This window comes from Heterodontus francisci, chromosome 40, assembly GCF_036365525.1.
Source record: "Heterodontus francisci isolate sHetFra1 chromosome 40, sHetFra1.hap1, whole genome shotgun sequence".
In the NCBI taxonomy this organism is placed as follows: Eukaryota; Metazoa; Chordata; class Chondrichthyes; order Heterodontiformes; family Heterodontidae; genus Heterodontus; species Heterodontus francisci.
Genome location: NC_090410.1, coordinates 7,009,418 through 7,030,465, shown reverse-complemented (window position 1 = coordinate 7,030,465; position 21,048 = coordinate 7,009,418). Strand labels below are relative to the sequence as shown.

At 45.5% G+C, this 21,048-nt stretch overlaps 2 protein-coding genes across 5 annotated transcripts in view; one reads left to right on the top strand and one right to left on the bottom strand.

Moving 5' to 3' along the window:
- Positions 1–13,141, top strand: part of LOC137353024 (inositol-tetrakisphosphate 1-kinase-like) — a 56,466-nt gene extending 43,325 nt beyond the window's left edge. For 3 of the 4 annotated variants that reach the window (XM_068018935.1, XM_068018934.1, XM_068018936.1), the window contains 4 exons: positions 3,289–3,454; positions 4,799–4,866; positions 6,122–6,284; positions 12,534–13,141. In XM_068018935.1, coding sequence (XP_067875036.1) covers positions 3,289–3,454; positions 4,799–4,866; positions 6,122–6,284; positions 12,534–12,841 — 705 coding nt within the window. In that variant the 3' untranslated portion in view covers positions 12,842–13,141. Of the gene's footprint in view, positions 1–3,288; positions 3,455–4,798; positions 4,867–6,121; positions 6,285–8,794; positions 8,915–12,533 lie in introns of all 4 variants that reach the window. The other variant, XM_068018937.1, reaches the window with a different exon arrangement.
- sars2 (seryl-tRNA synthetase 2, mitochondrial) overlaps positions 1–21,048 on the bottom strand; it is a 189,583-nt gene that overhangs the window by 95,422 nt on the left and 73,113 nt on the right. The gene's annotated exons all lie outside the window — the stretch shown is intronic.

Genomic DNA, 21,048 nt, shown 5'->3' with positions numbered 1-21,048 from the left:
ATCCAAAATTGGCTTAGTGGCAGGAGGCAGAGGGTGATGGTAAAGGGTTGTTTTTGTGAGTGGAAGCCTGTGACCAGTGGTGTACCACAGGGATCGGTGCTGGGACCCTTGCTGTTTGTATTGTACATTAATGATTTAGACGTGATTATAGGAGGTATGATCAGTAAGTTCGCAGATGACATGGAAATTGGTGGTATGGTAAATAGTGAGGAGGAAAGCCTTAGATTACAGGACGATATAGATGGGCTGGTAAGATGGGCGGAGCACTGGCAAATGGAATTTAATCCTGTGAAGTGAGAGGTGATGCATTTTGGGAGGAATAACAAGGTAAGGGAATATACAATGGATGGTAGGACCCTGAGAAGTACAGAGTGTCAGAAGGACCTTGGTATACTTGTCCATAGATCACTGAAGGCAGCAGCACAGCTAGATAAGGTGGTTAGGGAGGCATATGGGAATCGTGCCTTTATTAGAATATAAGAACAGAGAGGTTATGATGGAGCTGTATAAAATGCTAGTTAGGCCACAGCTGGAGTACTGTGTACAGTTCTGGTCACCACACTATAGAAAGGACGTGATTTGCACTGGAGAGGGTGCAGAGGAGATTCACCAGGATGTTGCCTGGGCTGGAGCGTTTCAGCTATGAAGAGAGACTGGATAGGCTAGGGTTGTTTTCCTTAGAGCCGAGAAGGCTGAGGTGGGGACATGACTGAGGTATACAAAATTATGAGGGGCATTGATAGGTTAGATAGGAAGATACTTTTTCCCTTAGCGGAGAGGTCAATAACCAGGGGGCATAGATTTAAGGTAAGGGGCAGAATGTTGAGGGAATTTGAGGAAAAAACATTTCACCCAGAGGGTAGTCGTAATCTGGAACGCACTGCCTGAAGAGGTGGTAGAGGCAGGAACCCTCACAACATTTAAGAAGTATTTAGGTGAGCACTTGAAACACCATAGCATACAAGGCTACAGGACAAGTGCTGGAAAATGGGATTAGAATAGTTAGGTGCTTGATGGCCGGCACAGACACGATGGGCCGAAGGGCCTGTTTCTGTGCTGTTTCACTCTATGACTCTTTGAGAAGTAAAATGGTATTCCCCGCAGTTCCTCATCTGGGTAGAGTGCGTATTCTAACTGCCCCCTCCGTGCGGCATCTCAACCTGTACAGCTAGAAGCTGTATCATCTGCATTCTTAAATCAGTCAAACCAACAAAACTGTAATTGTTGGCATTCTTCCGTTTTTCACCTTCCTTTACTGGGCACTGCATATACTGTCTGCTTTCTCACTCACCTGCTTAATCAAGTTAACCTTTTTAAGCATATCAGGAGAGCATGCGTCTTCTCACTCTAGGCCCAGACGTTGAATGTGATTACATTCCATCTTTATACTAGTTCTGCTTTTCCCATTGTTTCCGACCCTTGCAGTTCCTTATCTGATGACCTCCCGAAGTGGTTGTGCAAGTTCCAGTAGTCTTTGTTCTCTCAAAGCAGTTGCTTTTTAAGGTTTAAACTTGGTCTATTTGACGATGCAATCCATGACGGTAAAGTAGCAGAAAAAGATGTTGATTTTACTCCCAATCCCCAATAATCTTAGTGGCACACGATGCTGTCCACTCCTTTTAAGCCTCCTACAGTTGTAAATATTTATTATTTATCTTAGTCTGTTGCGTGTTGGATTGCCCCCACTCTACTCCAAATCCTATCTTGGCTAGTGAGATCACAGGACACAAGGGACACAATTTTAACCCTCTGCAAGTGGCAGGGTTTTGAATGTGTTAACATCTCGCCCAAGACCGCCTACCTGGATGAGAGAAAAAGCCATGCACATTTGATAGATCCCCACACCAACTAACAGCTCACAAAGCGGGTGTAGGAGCTTAGCATTGGACCAGGAGGAGAACGTTCAGCCCCTTGAGCCTTTTCCGCCATTCAATTAGATCATGGCCGATCTGTATCCCAACTCCATCTACCCACCTTGGTTCTATAACTGTTAATACCCTTGCCCAATAGAAATCTGTTAGTCTCTGGTTTGATATTTTCAATTGATCTTTGGCCTCAACAATTTTTGTTCCTGGGGGAAGAGAGTCCCAGATTTCCACTACCGTTTGTGTGAAGAAGTGCTTCTCCCATTACTCCTGAATGGCCTGGCTCGAATTTTAAGGTGATGCCTTCTTGTTCTGGACCCCCCGCCAGAGGAAACAGGGTCGAGAAAGAGAAGCTGTCACATTCTTGGCTGCGACAGAGGCAAAAGACATTTTTTTTAAATGTCGGGGAGGAGAGGAACATTCGGCCAGTTGAAACTCTCCTGCTATCCCACCCGTCATATTAAACAGGTGTATTTTGAATCCGTTGATTTGGCCCTTGGCCTGCCGGAAAGATTGTTCCAAAAATGCATCGCCCTTTGAGCAAAGAAATGTTTCTTGATATATTTTATGGAATTTGAAACCAGATTGGTTTGGATAGCTAAGGTGTTTCAGCGAATTAGATCCCAGAATAGCAACGCTCCCATCTCCCTATTCCCTTGCTGTTCGTTAAATGGATCCAGGTGTCCTGGCCTCCACTAGTTGACTACCCTCTGAATGGAAAATCCTGACAACATCTGCCCTAAACTTGCCCTTCAAGCCACAAATCTCTGCACTGTTGTCCTCTGGTCCTACGTCCTGGATTGGCTTTGACCTAATTCTCTGCGTTTCCCCATCTGTGCCATACAAGATTTTATCTGCAGCACAGCCTTCATCACCCTGAGCCCTGGCTGACTTGAGAGACTAAATAAATTAAATAAATAGTCCTATTTGAGAGGTTGGGACGCTCCTTAAAAAAACCTGACTATCAACAATGGCTCTGGGTAGCACTGTCACCTCTGAGTTAGAAGGTGCGGATTCACGTTCCACTCCAAGGCTGCTTTAAGCATATAATCTAGACTGACCCTCCCAGTATACTACAGAGCTGCACTGTTGAAATTGCCATCTTTTGAATGAGACTTTATTCCGAGGTCCCGCTTGGATGGATATAAAAGATCCTGTGGCACTATTTGGGAGAGTTTTCTCAGGTGTCCTGTCCTGCTCAACCAGCACTTAAAAGGCAGATTATCTGGACATTATCATATTGCTGTTTGTGGGAGCTTGCTGTGCGCACATTGGCTGCCGTATTGCCCTACATGCAGCAGTGACTACACTTCAAAAAGAACTTCGTTGGCTGTAAAAGCGCTTTGGGGCATCCCAAAGTCATGAAAGGTGCTACAGAAATGCAAAAAAAAATTTTTTTTTGACCCTTTCCTTCTCTTCATAGATGGCTCTTATCTTCAGTGAAGAAGGCCTGAGGGATGTGAGTTTGCCCTGTGTGCTGCAAAGCTTCATCAACCACAATGCTGTACTCTATAAAGTCTTTGTTGTTGGCCAGTCATATTTTGTTGTGAGGAGGCCCTCGTTGAAGAACTTTGCAGTCGGTAAATCAGGTTGGTGTGTTTTTGCTGAGTTCGTTAGCACAGTTCAGTGTCGTATTGTCTTTTTGACATGGTCCCTAGTAAGTACTGAACTTTGCCGCAATCCTGCTAAGAAACAGCATTTGGAACAGGCAGTGGTCAAGGGGTTTGGAGGGACTTGGGTATCGATGTTAAACCTGCCAACATCCTTAATTCCCGGAATGAGGAACTTCAGTTACACCGAGACTGGAGAAACTGGAATTGTTCTCCTTAGAGCCGAGGAGATTTAATAGAGGTGTTCAAAATCATGGAGTTTTGTTAGTTTCTCCCTAGTTTCCAGCGGCAGAAGGACACAGAATTAAAGGGATTGACAAAAGAACCAGAGGCAACACGAGGAAACATTTTTTAACACAGCAAGTTATTGTGATCTGGAACGTGCTGCCTGAAAGGGCGGTGGAAGCAGATTCAATAGTAACTTTCAAAAGGGAATTGGATAAATACTTAAAGGGGAAAGATTTGCAGGGCTATGGGGAAAGAACAGAGGAGTGGGACTAAATGGATAGCTCTTTCAAATATGGGCACAGGCATTATTATTAGAGATACAGCACTGAAACAGGCCCTTCGGCCCACCGAGTCTGTGCCGACCAACAACCACCCATTTATACTAAACCTCCAGTAATCCCATATTCCCTATCACCTACCTACACTAGGGGTAATTTATAATGGCCAATTTACCTATCAACCTGCAAGTCTTTGGCTGTGGGAGGAAACCGGAGCACCCAGCGAAAACCCACGCGGTCACAGGGAGAACTTGCAAACTCCGCACAGGCAGTACCCAGAATCGAACCCGGGTCCCTGGAGCTGTGAGGCTGCAGTGCTAACCACTGCGCCGCCCCATGATGGGCCAAATGGCCTCATTCTCTCCTGTGTCATTCTACGATTCTAATGGGCTTTGTTTCTTGTTACTTTTCCCCTCAATTTTCCTTGCCTCGTTTTCTTTGGCATCCAATTCTGGCCTATTGCATGTCTCCAATCTGCTTCGCTCCACCATTTGAAGGCTGTGCCTTCAGCTGCCCCTAAACTCTGGAATTCCCTCCCTAAACATCTCCGCCCCTCTCCTCCTGTAAGATGCTCCTTTTAAAAGCTACCTCGTTGACCAAGCTTTTGGTCACCTGTCCTGACACCTCCTTATGTGGCTCGGTGTTAAATTATGTCTGGCGCTCCTGTGAAGCGCCTTGGGGCGTTAAAAGGCGCTAAATAAATGCAAATTGTTGTTGTTAGAGGCAATAATCGCAAGAGAGAGGAGGGGTGACAATTGCAGGAAGGAGTGAGTGAGTGAGTGCCATAGTTTGATGGATTCTGCCTTTGCACTTTCAGATAGGAAAACAATTTTCTTTAACAGTCACGAAGTTTCGAAGCCAGAGTCTTGTTCACATCTCACGGAGGTAAAGCCACACGTTTGTCATGTGCTCATTTATGCTCATCCTTGTTTTCAAATCCCTCCATGGCTTCACCCGTCCCTGTCTCTAACCACCTGCAGCCCTATAACCTTTTAACACATCTGCACTCCTCCAATTTTAACCACTGCACCATTCAGCTCTGGAATTCCTTCTCTCAACCTCTCCGCCCCTCTCCTCCTTTTAAGATGCTCCTCAAAAACCTTCCTCTTTGGCCAGTCTTTTGGTCACGTGTGCTAGCATGTATGGCTCAATGTTGCATTTGGTTTGATCGCTTTTGTTCTTTGGGAGTTTTTACTGCATTAAGGGCGCTATGTAAATGCAAGTTGTGATTGTTGTCACCGGGGTGAGGGTGAATCTCTCTCTCGCTTGCTTCGGTTACTCACCAAAATTGGTGTGCGTGGTGACCAAATTGGAAATGATTTACCACTGCACTTAATTCACTCGTCATTTCACTCCAACTCACTTTTTTTAAAAATTGTTTTTCAAGGTTGCGGGTGATGGTGGCAATATTTATTGCTCTGTAAGATAATTGGCAAAAGAGTCAAAGGGGAGATGAGAAATTTGTTTCAACGACTCTTTGCCCTGTGAAAGGTAGTAAAGGCTTTCCTATTGAACCACTGCAGCCCTGTTGGTGCTCCCCTGATAATCTGGAACGCGCTGCCTGAAATGGAAGCAGATTCAATAGTAACTTTCAAAAGGGACTTGGATAAATACTTGAAAAGGAAAAATTTGCAGGGCTATGGGGGGAGAAGCAGGGGGAGTGAGACTAATTGGATAGCTCTTTTAAAAGAGCTGGCACAGGCACGATGGGATGAATGGCCTCCTGTGTTGTATAATGCTAAGATAGACTGGTGATAAAGATTCAGAATAGTCAGAGGCTGCATTCTGTTTGTGGGGTTGGTCATGGCTAATGGGTAGCACTCTCGCTCCCCCTAGCCAAAGTCAGAAATTCATGGGTTCAAGTCCCACTACTGAGACTTGGGCACGTTAAGAAAATGTATTGGAATGAGAACGTGTGATGTACATGAAAGACTTGGAGAAAGGGCAGAGATAGAGCTGTAGAAATGAAAATGAGTGTGAGCCAGAGAGGGAGAAAGAAATGAGAGAATGGAAGTGGGAAATAGGGAAAGGGAGATTAAATAGTGAGAGGGGTCCAGGAGGGGACCGTTGTGCATGAGTATGAGGAGGGATGTGCTGGGCTGGGTCTCATTCTGTGCTTTGTTTTGCTCTGTCATCACAGAGGGACGAAGGGGATAGGCTTCCCAGTGGACCATCAGACAGGATTATTAAATTCATCAGCCGAGGCCTGCAGGTGTCTTTGGGAATGTCACTGTTTGGAGTGGATGTGATTGTCGACACTAAAACTGGCAAACTTGCAGTGATTGACATCAATGCATTCCCAGGTTGGTGCAAGACACTGTTACAAATTTTGGTATGTACATTTTGTCCTAACATGTGGCTTAGTGTCAAATTTAGTTTGATAATCGCTCTGTGAAGTGCCTTAAGATGTTTTGACTACATAAAAGGTGCTATATAAATACAAGTTACTGTTATTGTTTGATCTCTGTACTGATCACAGCAAGAGTTCTGTAGCTCCTTTCACAACCTCAGGACATCTCAAGTCATATTACAGTCAAATAAGTCCTTTATTTTTAAGTGTAGTCACTGTTGTAGTGTAGGAAACGTGGCAGCCAATTTATGCACAGCAAGATCCCACAAACAGACTATAATGACCAGATCATCTGTTTAAGTGATGTTGGTTGAGGGATAAATATTGACCCCAGGAAGAACTCTCCTGCTCTTCTTCAAAATAGTGGCCGTGGGATCTTTTACCTCCACCTGAGAGGGCAGACTGGGCCTCGGTCTTGCATCTCATCTGGAAAATAGCACCTCCGACAGTGCAGACTTGGGGGTGTCAGCCCGGATTTTTTTTTGTACTCAAATCTCCGGTGTGGGACTTGACCCCTTCTGACTGAGAGCGCGCTACCACCCTTTAAATGAAACATTAAATTGAGGCCCCAAACTGTGCTATCAACTGGATTTATTAAGATCCCATGGTACTATTCCAAAAAGAGTTAGGGGAGGGCTCCCCTGGCATCCTGTCCAGCATTTATCGTTCAACCAAAATCAGATTAAACTGGCTACTTGTTTGTACACTCTTGCTGTGCCCATGTATGGGGTCTGAACTGCAAAAGTAATCCATTGGTTATAACACATTTTGGGACAATTTGTTTAGGCATTAATAGTTTATCTTGTTTCCCTCTTAAGGTGTGTTGCTGTTCGTGTGAGGTAACCTGGGAGTATGATATTGATTCTAATACTTAAGTGGTCATCTAACTTCCTATAACTGACGTCAAATGTCCAGGACACAATGTGTATTCCCACACTCAATACATAAGGTCAAAGGTCTTCAGTACCAGTCAGCACTTGAGCCTAGCCCAGCTGAATAAGCTGTCACTTCCTCGTTTCAAAACAATTCCTGGGATGTGGATGTCACTGGCAATGCCAGCATTGATTGTCCATCCTTGTTGCCCCTTGAGAAGGTGGTGGTGAGCTGCCACCTTGAACCACTGCTGTCCATGTGGTGAAGGCGCACCCACAATGACGTTGGGTAGGGAGTTCCAGATTTTGACCCAGCTGCAATATCACAATGAAATAGCACAAAAGGAGGCCATTCAGCCCGTCGTGCCTGTCACAGCTCTTTGAAAGAGTTGTCCAATTAAATCCCACTTCCTTTGCTCTTTCCCCCATAGCCGTGCAAATTTTTCCCCTTCGAGTATTTAGCCCCAATTCCCTTTTGAAAGTTACTATTGAATCTGCTCCCACTGCCCTTTCAGGCAGCGGGTTCTATGTGGCCAAGCCAGGATGGTGTGAGATTTGGAGATGCTGGTGTTCCCATTGTGCCTGCTGGCCTTGTCCTTCCAGCTGGTAGATGTTGGGGGGGGGGGGGGTGGGGGTTTGGGTCAAAGGGACCACAGTGCTCCATTGTGATTTCTGCTATTACTGATTAGTTTAGGGTGAGGGGTAAGAGGTGAGCTGAACTACAAGTCACCCTGCGTCATTCTGACTCACTTGTCTGTGAAATTGTGTCTTTATCCGAGGGGGTAGGGTGAATCAATGTTTATTTCCTCTTGCAATTTAATATTTAACTCCGAACCAACCCATCCCTTACGGCATGAGTCAGATTTTCTCTGAAGTGACATAACTCATTCTGTCCCCAGATTTCACTTCTCTCCTCTGCTTTAATGCTGTTTTAACGCATTCCACATTCTACCCTCTGGAAACTTGAAGGCATCCAAAACTCTGCTGCCCTGTGTCCTAACTCGCACCAGGTCCTGTTCTCCTATCATCTGTGCTCGCTGACCTACATTGGCTCCTGGTTAAGCAACGCCTTGATTTTAAAATTCTCATCCTTGTTTTCAAATCCCTCCATGGCCTCACCCCTCCCTATCTCTGTGATCTCCTCCAGCCCCACAGCCCTCCAAGATATCTGAGCTCCTCCAATTCTGGCCTCCTGAGCATCCCATTAGCAGCCATGCCTTCAGCTGCCTGGACCCTAAGATCTGGAATTCCCTCCCCAGCCCCTCTGCCTCTCTATCCTCCTTTTAAGATGCTCCTTAAAACCTACTCTCTGACCAAGTTTTTGGTCACCTGTCCTAATATCATCTTATGTGGCTCGGTGTCTAATTTTGTTTGATAACGCTCCTGGAAAGCATCTTGGGGCAGTTTGTTACATTTAAGGAGCTGTATAAATACAAGCGATTCTTGTTTTTTGTGAACCTTATGCCCATCAGTATCTGGCCCACAGTGAGTCTTGTTGGCGATGGTGGCTGTTAAACCATGGAGGGAATTGCATTCAAGCCCAATCCTGTTATCACCCCACCTCTTTCCTTTCCTCTCTCTACTCCTAAAGGGATTAAGAACAAAGAGAACAAAGAACAAAGAAAATTACAGCACAGCAACAGGCCCTTCGGCCCTCCAAGCCTGCGCCGATCCAGATCCTCTATCTAAACATGTCGCCCATTTTCTAAGGGTCTGTATCTCTTTGCTTCCTGCCCATTCATGTATCTGTCTAGATACATCTTAAAAGACACTGTCGTGCCCGCGTCTACCACCTCCGCTGGCAACGCGTTCCAGGCACCCACCACCCTCTGCGTAAAGAACTTTCCACGCATATCCCCCCTAAACTTTTCCCCTCTCACTTTGAACTCGTGACCCCTAGTAATTGAATCCCCCACTCTGGGAAAAAGCTTCTTGCTATCCACCCTGTCTGTACCTCTCATGATTTTGTACACCTCAATCAGGTCCCCCCTCAACCTCCGTCTTTCTACTGAAAATAATCCTAATCTGCTCAACCTCTCTTCATAGCTAGCGCCCTCCATACCAGGCAACATCCTGGTGAACCTCCTCTGCACCCTCTCCAAAGCATCTACATCCTTTTGGTAATGTGGCGACCAGAACTGCACGCAGTATTCCAAATGTGGCCGAACCAAAGTCTTATACAACTGTAACATGACCTGCCAACCCTTGTACTCAATACCCCGTCCTATGAAGGAAAGCATGCCGTATGCCTTCTTGACCACTCTATTGACCTGCATTGCCACCTTCAGGGAACAGTGGACCTGAACACCCAAATCTCTCTGTACATCAATTTTCCCCAGGACTTTTCCATTTACTGTATAATTCACTCTTGAATTGGATCTTCCAAAATGCATCACCTCGCATTTGCCCTGATTGAACTCCATCTGCCATTTTTCTGCCCAACTCTCCAGTCTATCTATATTCTGCTGTATTCTCTGACAGTCCCCTTCACTATCTGCTACTCCACCAATCTTAGTGTCGTCTGCAAACTTGCTAATCAGACCACCTATACCTTCCTCCAAATCATTTATGTATATCACAAACAACAGTGGTCCCAGCACGGATCCCTGTGGAACACCACTGGTCACACGTCTCCATTTTGAGAAACTCCCTTCCACTGCTACTCTCTGTCTCCTGTTGCCCAGCCAGTTCTTTATCCATCTAGCTAGTACACCCTGGACCCCATGCGACTTCACTTTCTCCATCAGCCTACCATGGGGAACCTTATCAAACGCCTTACTGAAGTCCATGTATATGACATCTACAGCCCTTCCCTCATCAATCAACTTTGTCACTTCCTCAAAGAATTCTATTAAGTTGGTAAGACATGACCTTCCCTGCACAAAACCATGTTGCCTATCACTGATAAGCCCATTTTCTTCCAAATGGGAATAAATCCTATCCCTCAGTAACTTCTCCAGCAGCTTCCCTACCACTGACGTCAGGCTCACCGGTCTATAATTACCTGGATTTTCCCTGCTACCCTTCTTAAACAAGGGGACAACATTAGCAATTCTCCAGTCCTCCGGGACCTCACCCGTGTTTAAGGATGCTGCAAAGATATCTGTTAAGGCCCCAGCTATTTCCCCTCTCGCTTCCCTCAATAACCTGGGATAGATCCCATCCGGACCTGGGGTCTTGTCCACCTTAATGCCTTTTAGAATACCCAACACTTCCTCCCTCCTTATGCCGACTTGACCTAGAGTAATCAAACATCTGTCCCTAACCTCAACATCCGTCATGTCCCTCTCCTCGGTGAATACCGATGCAAAGTACTCGTTTAGAATCTCACCCATTTTCTCTGACTCCACGCATAATTTTCCTCCTTTGTCCTTGAGTGGGCCAATCCTTTCTCTAGTTACCCTCTTGCTCCTTATATATGAATAAAAGGCTTTGGGATTTTCCTTAACCCTGTTTGCTAAAGATATTTCATGACCCCTTTTAGCTCTCTTAATTCCTCGTTTCAGATTGGTCCTACATTCCCGATATTCTTTCAAAGCTTCGTCTTTCTTCAGCCTCCTAGACCTTATGTATGCTTCCTTTTTCCTCTTAGCTTGTCTCACAATTTCACCTGTCATCCATGGTTCCCTAATCTTGCCATTTCTATCCCTCATTTTCACAGGAACATGTCTCTCCTGCACGCTAATCAACCTCTCTTTAAAAGCCTCCCACATATCAAATGTGGATTTACCTTCAAACAGCTGCTCCCAATCTACATTCCCCAGCTCCTGCCGAATTTTGGTATAGTTGGCCTTCCCCCAATTCAGCACTCTTCCTTTGGGACCACTCTCGTCTTTGTCCATGAGTATTCTAAAACTTACGGAATTGTGATCACTATTCCCAAAGTAGTCCCCTACTGAAACTTCAACCACCTGGCCGGGCTCATTCCCCAACACCAGGTCCAGTATGGCCCCTTCCCGAGTTGGACTATTTACATACTGCTCTAGAAAACCCTCCTGGATGCTCCTTACAAATTCTGCTCCATCTGGACCTCTAACACTAAGTGAATCCCAGTCAATGTTGGGAAAATTAAAATCTCCTATCACCACCACCCTGTTGCTCCTACATCTTTCCATAATCTGTTTACATATTTGTACCTCTATCTCACGCTCGCTGTTGGGAGGCCTGTAGTACAGCCCCAACATTGTTACCGCACCCTTCCTATTTCTGAGTTCTGCCCATATTGCCTCACTGCTCGAGTCCTCCATAGTGCCCTCCTTCAGCATAGCTGTGATATCCTCTTTGACCAGTACTGCAACTCCTCCACCCCTTTTACCTCCCTCTCTATCCTGCCGGAAGCATCGATATCCTGGGATATTTAGTTGCCAATCATGCCCTTCCCTCAACCAGCCCCTCGACTGCTGTCCTGGCTGAAGATCGGCATAGATCAGGGATTGAACATGGGAGCTTCCTGGTCTGAACCATCTCGAGAAGGAATGAGGTGGGAAGAAAGGGGAAGGGTTATAGCTGCTGACAGTTGATGCTGCCTCCTCATCCCTAGCTGTCGGATAGGATTTTCAGACCTCCAGGATTGCCCTGAAGTCTCCAGGAATTAATGACTAATCATTTGGACACTGTTGCGAGAAACTTGTGAGAAAACTCATTGGAGTTTGAAAAACCAGTTGTTTTCTTTCACTTTGAACTCCTCCATCGGACGCAAGGGGGGAAAGGTTTGTTTAAGGATCATCCAATCGGGTAACAGAGTTTGTTGGCTTTCCAATTGGTGGTGGGAAGGCAGGACTCCACAGGATGGACATGTTGGATGACCAATAGCAGGAGAGTGGGATGGGGAGGTGGGGGGAGGGGGGGGGGGGTGGCGGGGGAGGGGACTCAGTTGGAGTTAGGAGATCACGTGATCAAACCTCCCAGGAATATGGCTGAGCAGGGTTGGCAGCCTTAACATTGAGCTAGTCAATGTGTGAAACACTTTGCGATGTTTCAACCTGATAAGGGTCGATGTAAATACAAAATTAGTCATCAACTCTTCGTGATCCTGGGCCTTGAATGTTGGCAGGCTGTTCTGCAATGAAGGGCATTAGACCCAAGCCTAATCAGGTCCTCACCTGACCCCTGACCTCCACATGTGAACTTTCTCAAGAGGAGTCACGGCGTAGCAATCAAGCTGGCACTCGGGCTGATTCCATCCCCCTCCCCCATCATCAAGTCTAGGGCACTGAGGCCAATTCTAGCCCTGCCCCCTTCTCCCTCACTTCACCCTCTGCTATTTTATCCGCCAAATAATTTTTCTGGGGGGTAATTACGCTCTTTGTGTCCTCCTTTCCTCCCCGCAGGGTACGAAGGCGTCCCGGAATTCTTCAGTGCCCTCTTAAACCACATTGAGACGCTGCTGCGCGAGCGGGAGGGAAATATGGACAGGAGAAGCCTGACGGCCAAATCGACAGGGCCTCACTGCTGGCACCCGGGCCCGGGCGTGCAGGGGACCCAGGCACCGGCCCCCGCCTCTAAATACGTCGACAGTCTGGCAAGAGAAGCGTGGACAGTGGAAGAGACTGCAGTGGGGGATCGAGCATCGGATTCTAGTTGCTTTCGGGGATTCGCCATCCCATCACCCACCCTGTGCCAGTCCAACTGTGAATAGATTCCCCTTCCGCCAAAATGAAACCCAAAGGAGTAACAGAAACTCAAATTGGCACTTTCGAGAAGTTAAGAGATTTATTATTAGAGTTTTTATAGTATTTGGTCTGGAATTAAAAGTTCCATGAAGAGATTAGAAGCTTTGACTGTTTCTGCATCCTGTTTTATTATATATATATAATATATATATATATAGAAGATTTTACTAGAGTTAAAATTCATTTTCAAAAAAGATTTTTTTTTCCAAAATATTGAAATATTGTAGTGTCCCGGTTGTAAAATTGTATATAAAAGGTTCCACTCAGCTGATTTTACTTTGTCATTCTTTTCAGCTGGGCCGCAGAGAGGATTAGCAAGGACTGAGGGGAGGAAATTTTCCTCCTTCCTGTAGGGGTAGCGTTGTCCCCTGTGGTGGATATTCCGATCATACTGGTATGGCCTGAGGTTTGCATTAAGTGCCCCTTTTCAGTCAGGGTTTATGTTAAGTCCTTTGCTTTATTTTACAGGAGAAATCCCATCCACCACCTTAAACATTCACCACCAGCGCACAGTGGCAGCAGTGTGTACCATCTACAAGACGCACTGCAGCAACTCACCAAGGCTCCTTCGAGAGCACCTTCCAAACCCGCGACCTCTACCACCTAGAAGGACACGTGCAGTAGGCTGATGGGAGCACCATCACCTGTAAGTTCCCCTCCAAGCCATCCTGACTTAGAAATGTATCGCTGCTTATTCACTGTCGCTGGGTCAAAATCCTGGAACTCCCTCCCTAACAGCACTGTGGGTATACCTACCCCACACAAACCGTAAAAAAAAAAGCCTGCCACCACCTTCTCAAGGGCCAACTCGGGATGGTCAACAAACATCAGCATAGGCAGTAACAGTGGTGCAGTGGTTAGCACCGCAGCCTCACAGCTCCAGCGACCCGGGTTCAGTTCTGGGTACTGCCTGTGTGGAGTTTGCAAGTTCTCCCTGTGTCTGCGTGGGTTTCCTCCGGGAGCTCCGGTTTCCTCCCACATGCCAAAGACTTGCAGGTTGATAGGTAAATTGGCCATTATAAATTGCCCCTAGTATAGGTAGGTGGTTGGGGAATTGTGGGGATGTGGTAGGAATATGGGATTAATGTAGGATTAGTATAAATTGGTGGTTGTTGGTTGGCATAGACTCGGTGGGCCGAAGGGCCTGTTTCAGTGCTGTATCTCTAAATAAAAACTAAATAAAAATGACAGGTGGGCAAGAGCAGGGAAGATTTCCCCAGTGTCCTGGCCAATATTTATCCCTCAAACAACACGATTATCTGTTCACTTATCAGATTACTGTTCGTGGGATCTTTCAATGTGCAAATCGGTTGCCACATTTCCTACATTACGACAGTGACTACATTTCAAAAAGTGCTTCACTGGCTGTAAAGCACTTTGGGACATCCTGAGGTCGTGAAAGGTGCTATGGAAATGCAAGTCTTTCTTGAGGACATTAGTGGACTAGTTGAGCTTTTAGGCGTAAAGTATCACCTTTGGTCATTTGAGTTTTCAGAATTCAATTTCATAACTTGCCATGGTGGGATTTGAACTCATGACTTTGGGTTGCCAGTCCAGTACTGGAACAACTCTACTTTTAGTCGTTTGGTGGTACAGAACTTGAGTATTGCTGAAAATAGAGTCAGGTTGTCGAAGCTTGTCGTCTTGCACTCATCAGGACAGTCTGCAAGAATACCAATGTAAGGGAAAACAACAACTTTTTACTGTAGAGTGTGCTGATTGGTTGGCAAGGGAACTCTGATCAGTAGAGGCATTGCCATGGAGAATGCACCAGTTAACTGTGACTAACAGTTAACTGCCAAGCTTTGTTTGAAATTTAAACCAGGCAGCTACACTTTCAATGCACAAAGAGGCCTTGAGATACCACAGAGGACAAAAACTGATCCATGACTGCAATGTCAGGTAGGGAGAGGATGGCAGGGTCGGGGCTCAATTATGATGCCCGCTCGCTATTAACGGTTAATTAGGAGAGGCTATGAGTGCCCATGGCACCTGTACCCAGCAAGAATCCTAGGCTCAGGAGAGGAGGGGGAGGGGGTGGCGTAGTGATATTGTCACTGAACTAGTAACCCAGAGACCCAGGGTATTGCTCTGGGGACATGGGTTCAAATCCCACCACAGCAGAAGGTGGAATCTGAATTCAATTAATAAATCTGGAATTAAAAAGCTAGTCTAATGATGGCCATGAAACCATTGTCGATTGTTGTAAAAACCCATCTGGTTCACTAATGTCCTTTAGGGAAGGAAATCTGCTGTCCTTGCCTGGTCTGGCCTACATGTGACTCCAGACCCACAGCAATGTGGTTAACTGAAATGGCCTAGCAAGCCACTCAGTTGTATCTAACCGCTACGGTCAATAAAAAGGAATGAAACCGGGTGGACCAGCCGGCATCGACCTTGGCGCCGGAAACAACAATGGCAAACCCAGCCCTGTCGACCCTGCAAAGTCCTCCTTACTAACAACTAGAAGGACAAGGGCAGTAAATGCATGGGAACGCCACCACCTGCAAGTTCCCCTCCAAGTCACACACCATCCTGACTTGGAACTATATCGCCGTTCCTTCACTGTCGCTGGGTCAAAATCCTGGAACTCCCTTCCTAACAGCACTGTGGGTGTACCTACCCCACATGGACTGCAGCGGTTCAAGAAGGCAGCTCACCACCACCACCTCAAGGACAATTAGGGATGGGCAATAAATGCTGGCCTTGCCAGCGACGCCCACATCCCATGCATGAATAAAAAAAATTACGGAGGCCCCTAATTTGTGGATGTATATTTAGTGTGTGCAGGATTTGAAAACTGCTCCTCTTAATTGCCACAAGCTCCATTAAATATGCAAATTTATTCCAGATTGGAAATAAGCAACGACTAATGCACAGACGTTAATTGAATTCATTATTGTGTGTGGCAATAAACCAGCTGGTTTGAATTGATGAAGAGTTGTCATGGGAACTGACACAAGCATTAAACAACTTCCTTTTCCCGCTCTGCTGCTCTCCCATCCTGCCCTGGAGGCAGTGTTTCCTGATAGAGTCTGACCTCGTGAGTCACTAACAGGCTGTGGGGAGGTGGAGGTGGAAGGGGAATCACAGATGAGGTTACTGCGGACCCTCGCTCTGTGGGAGGGAGCCTCTTGTCTGGACTCTTAAGGAGCTCACGAGGATGGAGGAGGGGGGAGAGTCGAGAAGAAAAGGAGATTTTTTTTTGAAGTTGGCTAGTTGTAAGATCACTAACCAAATTGAGTTGAGCAGCTTACCCAATGGAATCTTGCGCAATCAGCTTGAAGTTTATTCGGTGAATTGCAGCAGGTTAGAGGCTGGTTCGAGTCTGTTTTGTTCCTGCACTTTTATAGAGGGTCCGCCGTGAGTTTAACCTTTTACAGATTTTTGTTTCATCGTAGCTTCTGATGGACTACTCAGTTGGAACAATGTTGACTTTGAGTTGAGCAAATGTATCCGTTGTGGCCCAGTGTGCAGCACTCCTGTCTCTGAGCCCTGAAGGTTGTGGGTTCAAATCCCACTCCAGAGTTTTATGGGCGGCGCAGTGGTTAGCACCGCAGCCTCACAGCTCCAGCGACCCGGGTTCAATTCTGGGTACTGCCTGTGTTTGCAAGTTCTCCCTGTGTCTGCGTGGGTTTCCTCCGGGTGCTCCGGTTTCCTCCCACATGCCAAAGACTTGCAGGTTGATGGGTAAATTGGCCATTAGCAATTGCCCCTAGTATAGGTAGGTGGTAGGGAAATATAGCGACAGGTGGGGATGTGGTAGAAATATGGAATTAGTGTAGGATTAGTATAAATTGGTGGTTGATGGTCGGCACAGACTCGGTGGGCCGAAGGGCCTGTTTCAGTGCTGTATCTCTAAACTAAACTTATTGTAAGGGGGTTGGAGTATAAAAGTAGGGAAGTCTTGCTACAACTATATAGGGTATTGGTGAGACTGCACCTGGAGTACTGCATACTCTTTATTTAAGGACAGCTATACTTGCACAAGGGGGCATTTCAGAGAAGGTTCACTAGGCTGATGCCTGGGATGAAGGGATTGTCTTTTGAGGAAAGATTGAGCAGGTTGGGCCTGTGCTCATTGGAGTTTAAAAGAATGACAGGTGATCATATTGAAATATATAAGATTCTGGGGTGGTTTGGCAGGGTAGATGCTGAGAGGATATTTCCTCATGGGGAAATCTAGAACTAAGGGACATATTTTTAAAATGGATTTGAGGAGGAATTTCTTCTCTGAGGGTTGTGAATCTTTGGTGTTCTCTATCCCAGACAGCAGTGGAGACTGAGTCATTCAGTATTGCTGAAAATAGAGACATGTTGTCGAAGTTTTTTGTCTTGCACTCATCGGGACAATCCGCAAGAATAACTAATATAAGGGGAATCAACAATGTATACTGCACGAGAAGAGAGTGCTGATTGGTTGGCAAGTGAACTCTGATTGGTAGAGGCGTTGCCATGGAGAATGCACCGGTTTACAGTGACTGACCGTTAACTGCCAAGCTTTGTTTGAAATTTAAGCGAGGCAACGGGCAAGGTACAGGCCGTACCCAACCAGCCCGTGCTTTCAAAACTCAACAACACAGTGTCCAACATTGGATGTGATTCTGCGATTGGACAACTTTTGCTAAATAATCCACAGTGTGCTAAGAATTACGCTGACAACCAATTTAAGGTGGTCAGCGCTTGCGGTGTGGCTCATTTGCGCGTACTGTAAGCTACGTATATTAATACACAGGGCCCAAATCTTTGCAGACAGAATATGTCCTAACATTGCGCCTGTTTCAGCTGAACAAAAATAAGTGACAGCCATTCGCTGGTTCATTCCTCAGGGAATCAGAGTCAAGCTGCCGGGTTTAAAGGTGGGGTCACATGACAACACCTCCGGGGATAGGCCCAACCAGATTTGGCAATTTAGCTTCCATAGCGATTTGTAAAAGACCATCTATCATCCCGAACCAAATAATTTGAGCAAATGCCTCTGTCGAAGAGTCACCTTAACATTAAAGCACATGGTTTCACGTTGCATAAGATCAACAAATTAAACAAAGGGAAGTAAAACACAGTAACAACTTGGAGACGTGGGCGGTAGTTGTTGAACTGGATTTATTGTGTCTCACTTTATTGGTTATAAATACATTGTGTAATGATGAACCAAACTGTGCCAGTGACTGCGAGAGATTCGCCTCGGGCACCTTTGGGAATACAAATTACTTCTATCACTATGGTAACAAACCTAAAATTCAAAAAAAAGAAAATCCATAATAATTATTAATAGGACAGGTACAGTTATCAGGAAAGAGAATATTAATATAACAGTCAGAGAATGGCAATGTCACACACAATGGAAACTGGATGCTTTTGGGAGTTTGGATTGCGAGTACGAGGCCACGTTTCTGGCCCCCATTAGGACAGTTTAACCTCAGCCCAGCTCGCTAGTACAGCTTTGCAGTGCTGATCTCCATTGTGCCATTGACATGACTTAACTCTGGATCAATCCTCGGTGATACCTTTTAGGCCTCTTGTCGGGTTTCCATAGCAACATATCGACAGTGTAAAGTAGGTTAATTGGACGGGTGGCAGTCTTTTTCGGATCAGTGGCTGGCCTTTTTTATTTGGAAGGGGCTACCTTCTTAAGATGTAAGGCAGCAGACAAAACATCTGTTTTATTCCTTTTAAAGTCGAGGACGACTCCTCTCTCGCTCACCTCACTTCTGGATCTGTGGGGATGGGGCCTCCATTATTATCATGAGCAAATCGAGAACTCAAGCCCACCGCGCACACCAACTCTTCAGTCCTGCTTTTGGTAGACTTTGGCAAGATTGGTACAAGAATGTGCATTAAGGGCACAGACACAAGTTGTTCCCTGTCCCTCGCTCCACACTGCAGGCAATTAAAAGCAGATTTTGAACTTAATTCCCCAATAACAACAAATTTTAAGACTTAGCCACAGTAGAGTGACTGAATCATGGTGCTAATAGCTGTTGCCATTGAGGGAGGTTTGAAAGTTGCCTCTCTGCTTATTTGGCTGCTCAATGGTTCACATGAAAGTCCCACATTGAAAGAAAAGTCAACCCCTCGGTTCAGAAGGGACAAAGCAATTCATGTTATCCATTCTCAGAATGTAGAGACCAAATTGCATCTGTCCAACAATACAGTTTTAACAGCCATGTTTCATGGTGGTAGGGATTTGCAATTTATATTCTAATCAGTGGAAACAGCGTGCAGGGTAACTTGCCTTAGGAAGGATATTATTGCCATAGAGAGTACAACAAAGGTTCACCAGACTTATTCCCGGGATGGCTGGACTGCTCTATGAAGAGAGATTGGGGAAACTAGGCCTGTATTCTCTATAGAGTTTTGAAGAATGAGAGGTGATCTCATTCAAACCTACAAAATACTTAAAAGGATAGTCAGGGTAGATGCAGCTCTTTCCCCTGGTTGGGGAGTCTAGAACCGGGGGACACAATTTCAAAATAAGGAGGAAGCCACTTAGGACTGAGATGAGGAGAAATTCCTTTACTCAGAGGGTTGTGAATCTTTGGAATTCTCTACCCCAGAGGGCTGTGGAAGCTCAGCCATTGAGTATGTTTAAAGCAGAGATTGACAGATTTCTAAATACAAATGACATCAAGGGATATGGGGATTGTGTGTGGGGGAAAAAGGCATTGAAGTGAATGATCAGCCATGATCGTATTGAATGGTCGAGCAGGCTCGATGGGCTGAATGGCCTACTCCTGTTCCTAGTGCGGGCAAAGTCATTCCAAACATGCAACTGTATTTTCAAATTTGTTTCTTTTCAATTGGCGTTTTAGTAATGAGATTAGTTTTAATTTTCAGGGGTTTTTTTATTTGTACTTCCTTATTGCAGTAAAGCTGTGTTAAACCCTCTCTTAAAGCATTCACGTCCTTCCTGTAGTGTGGAGCCCAAATGCTTCCTGAGTTGAAAGGTGAAAGTTTGGCTCATTAGGACTTCCTGTCCTCAACACTTTCCCACGCCACAGCATTCTTCAGCTAAATTGGGTCTTTTCCACCATTGACCTCATCCAGAAAGACCAATAAATCCTTATGTCAAATGATTGATATTTTTGTTATTTTATCCAGGATTATTTCTGGTCTTTCTTATTTAGAAGCTCCATTGTTTTGTTGTCGAGGTAACATCTTTTGCAAGATCCTAATTTGGAAGAGGCAGTCATGTCAAAGGGGTAAATTTTACTCCTGTGCCCGCCTCTTACCAGCAACTGCTATTCCCTTATCCTTGTATCTAAGACGATATTTGGATAAGTTTTCCCCATACAAGTTTAATCCCTTCAGTACTTAAGGAAAAACTATTTCCAGTGGCAGAAGAGTCAATAACCAGCAGACAGATTTTATGGTGATTGTCTAAAGGGCTGGAGGCAAGAAGAGCCATCATCATTCTGTGATGCACAGTCAGGGCCGCATCTGCACGTAGGCCATTCGACCCCTCGGGTCTGCTGCACCTTTGAACACGATCATGGCTGATCTCAGCTCACTTTCCCGGCCGATCCCCATTTCTCTTAATTTCCTTTAATATCCAAAAATCTATCGATCTCAGTCTTGAATATGCTCTCCGATTTTGAGCATTCACAGCCCTCTGGGATAGAGAATTCCAAAGATTCCAACACTCGGTGAAGAGATTTCTCCTCATCTCAGTCCCAAACGGCCACGCCCTTATTCTGAAACTCTGCCGCCTAGTTCTGGACTCTTCAACATCTACCATGTCAAGCTGCCTCAGAATCTCGTATGTTTTAATGATATCAAGTCTTATTCTTCTAAGCTCTAGAGAGTAGAGACCCAGTCTACTCAATCTCTCCTCACAGGATAACTCTCTTATCCCAGTAATCAATCCAGCAAACCTTCATTGCATCCCTGCTAAGGCAAGTATATCCTCCATTTAGGTTTCCACCATTAGATGAAGCTTCATCCTGACTGTGCAGGAGCAACACCCAGGGAGGTCTTTTTTTTTTTAAAAAGGGAAGATTTATGGCTTTTAGATTTTTTTTTTCTCTCTTCTAAATCCAATCCTTTCATAAATGGGTGACATTGCCAATTATAAATGACGAACAAAAGGCTGCATTACTGCACCATGCACTACTGCACTCCATCCTTGAAGCTTAAAGCCTTGGACTATAACAGTACATAGCCAGCTAAATAG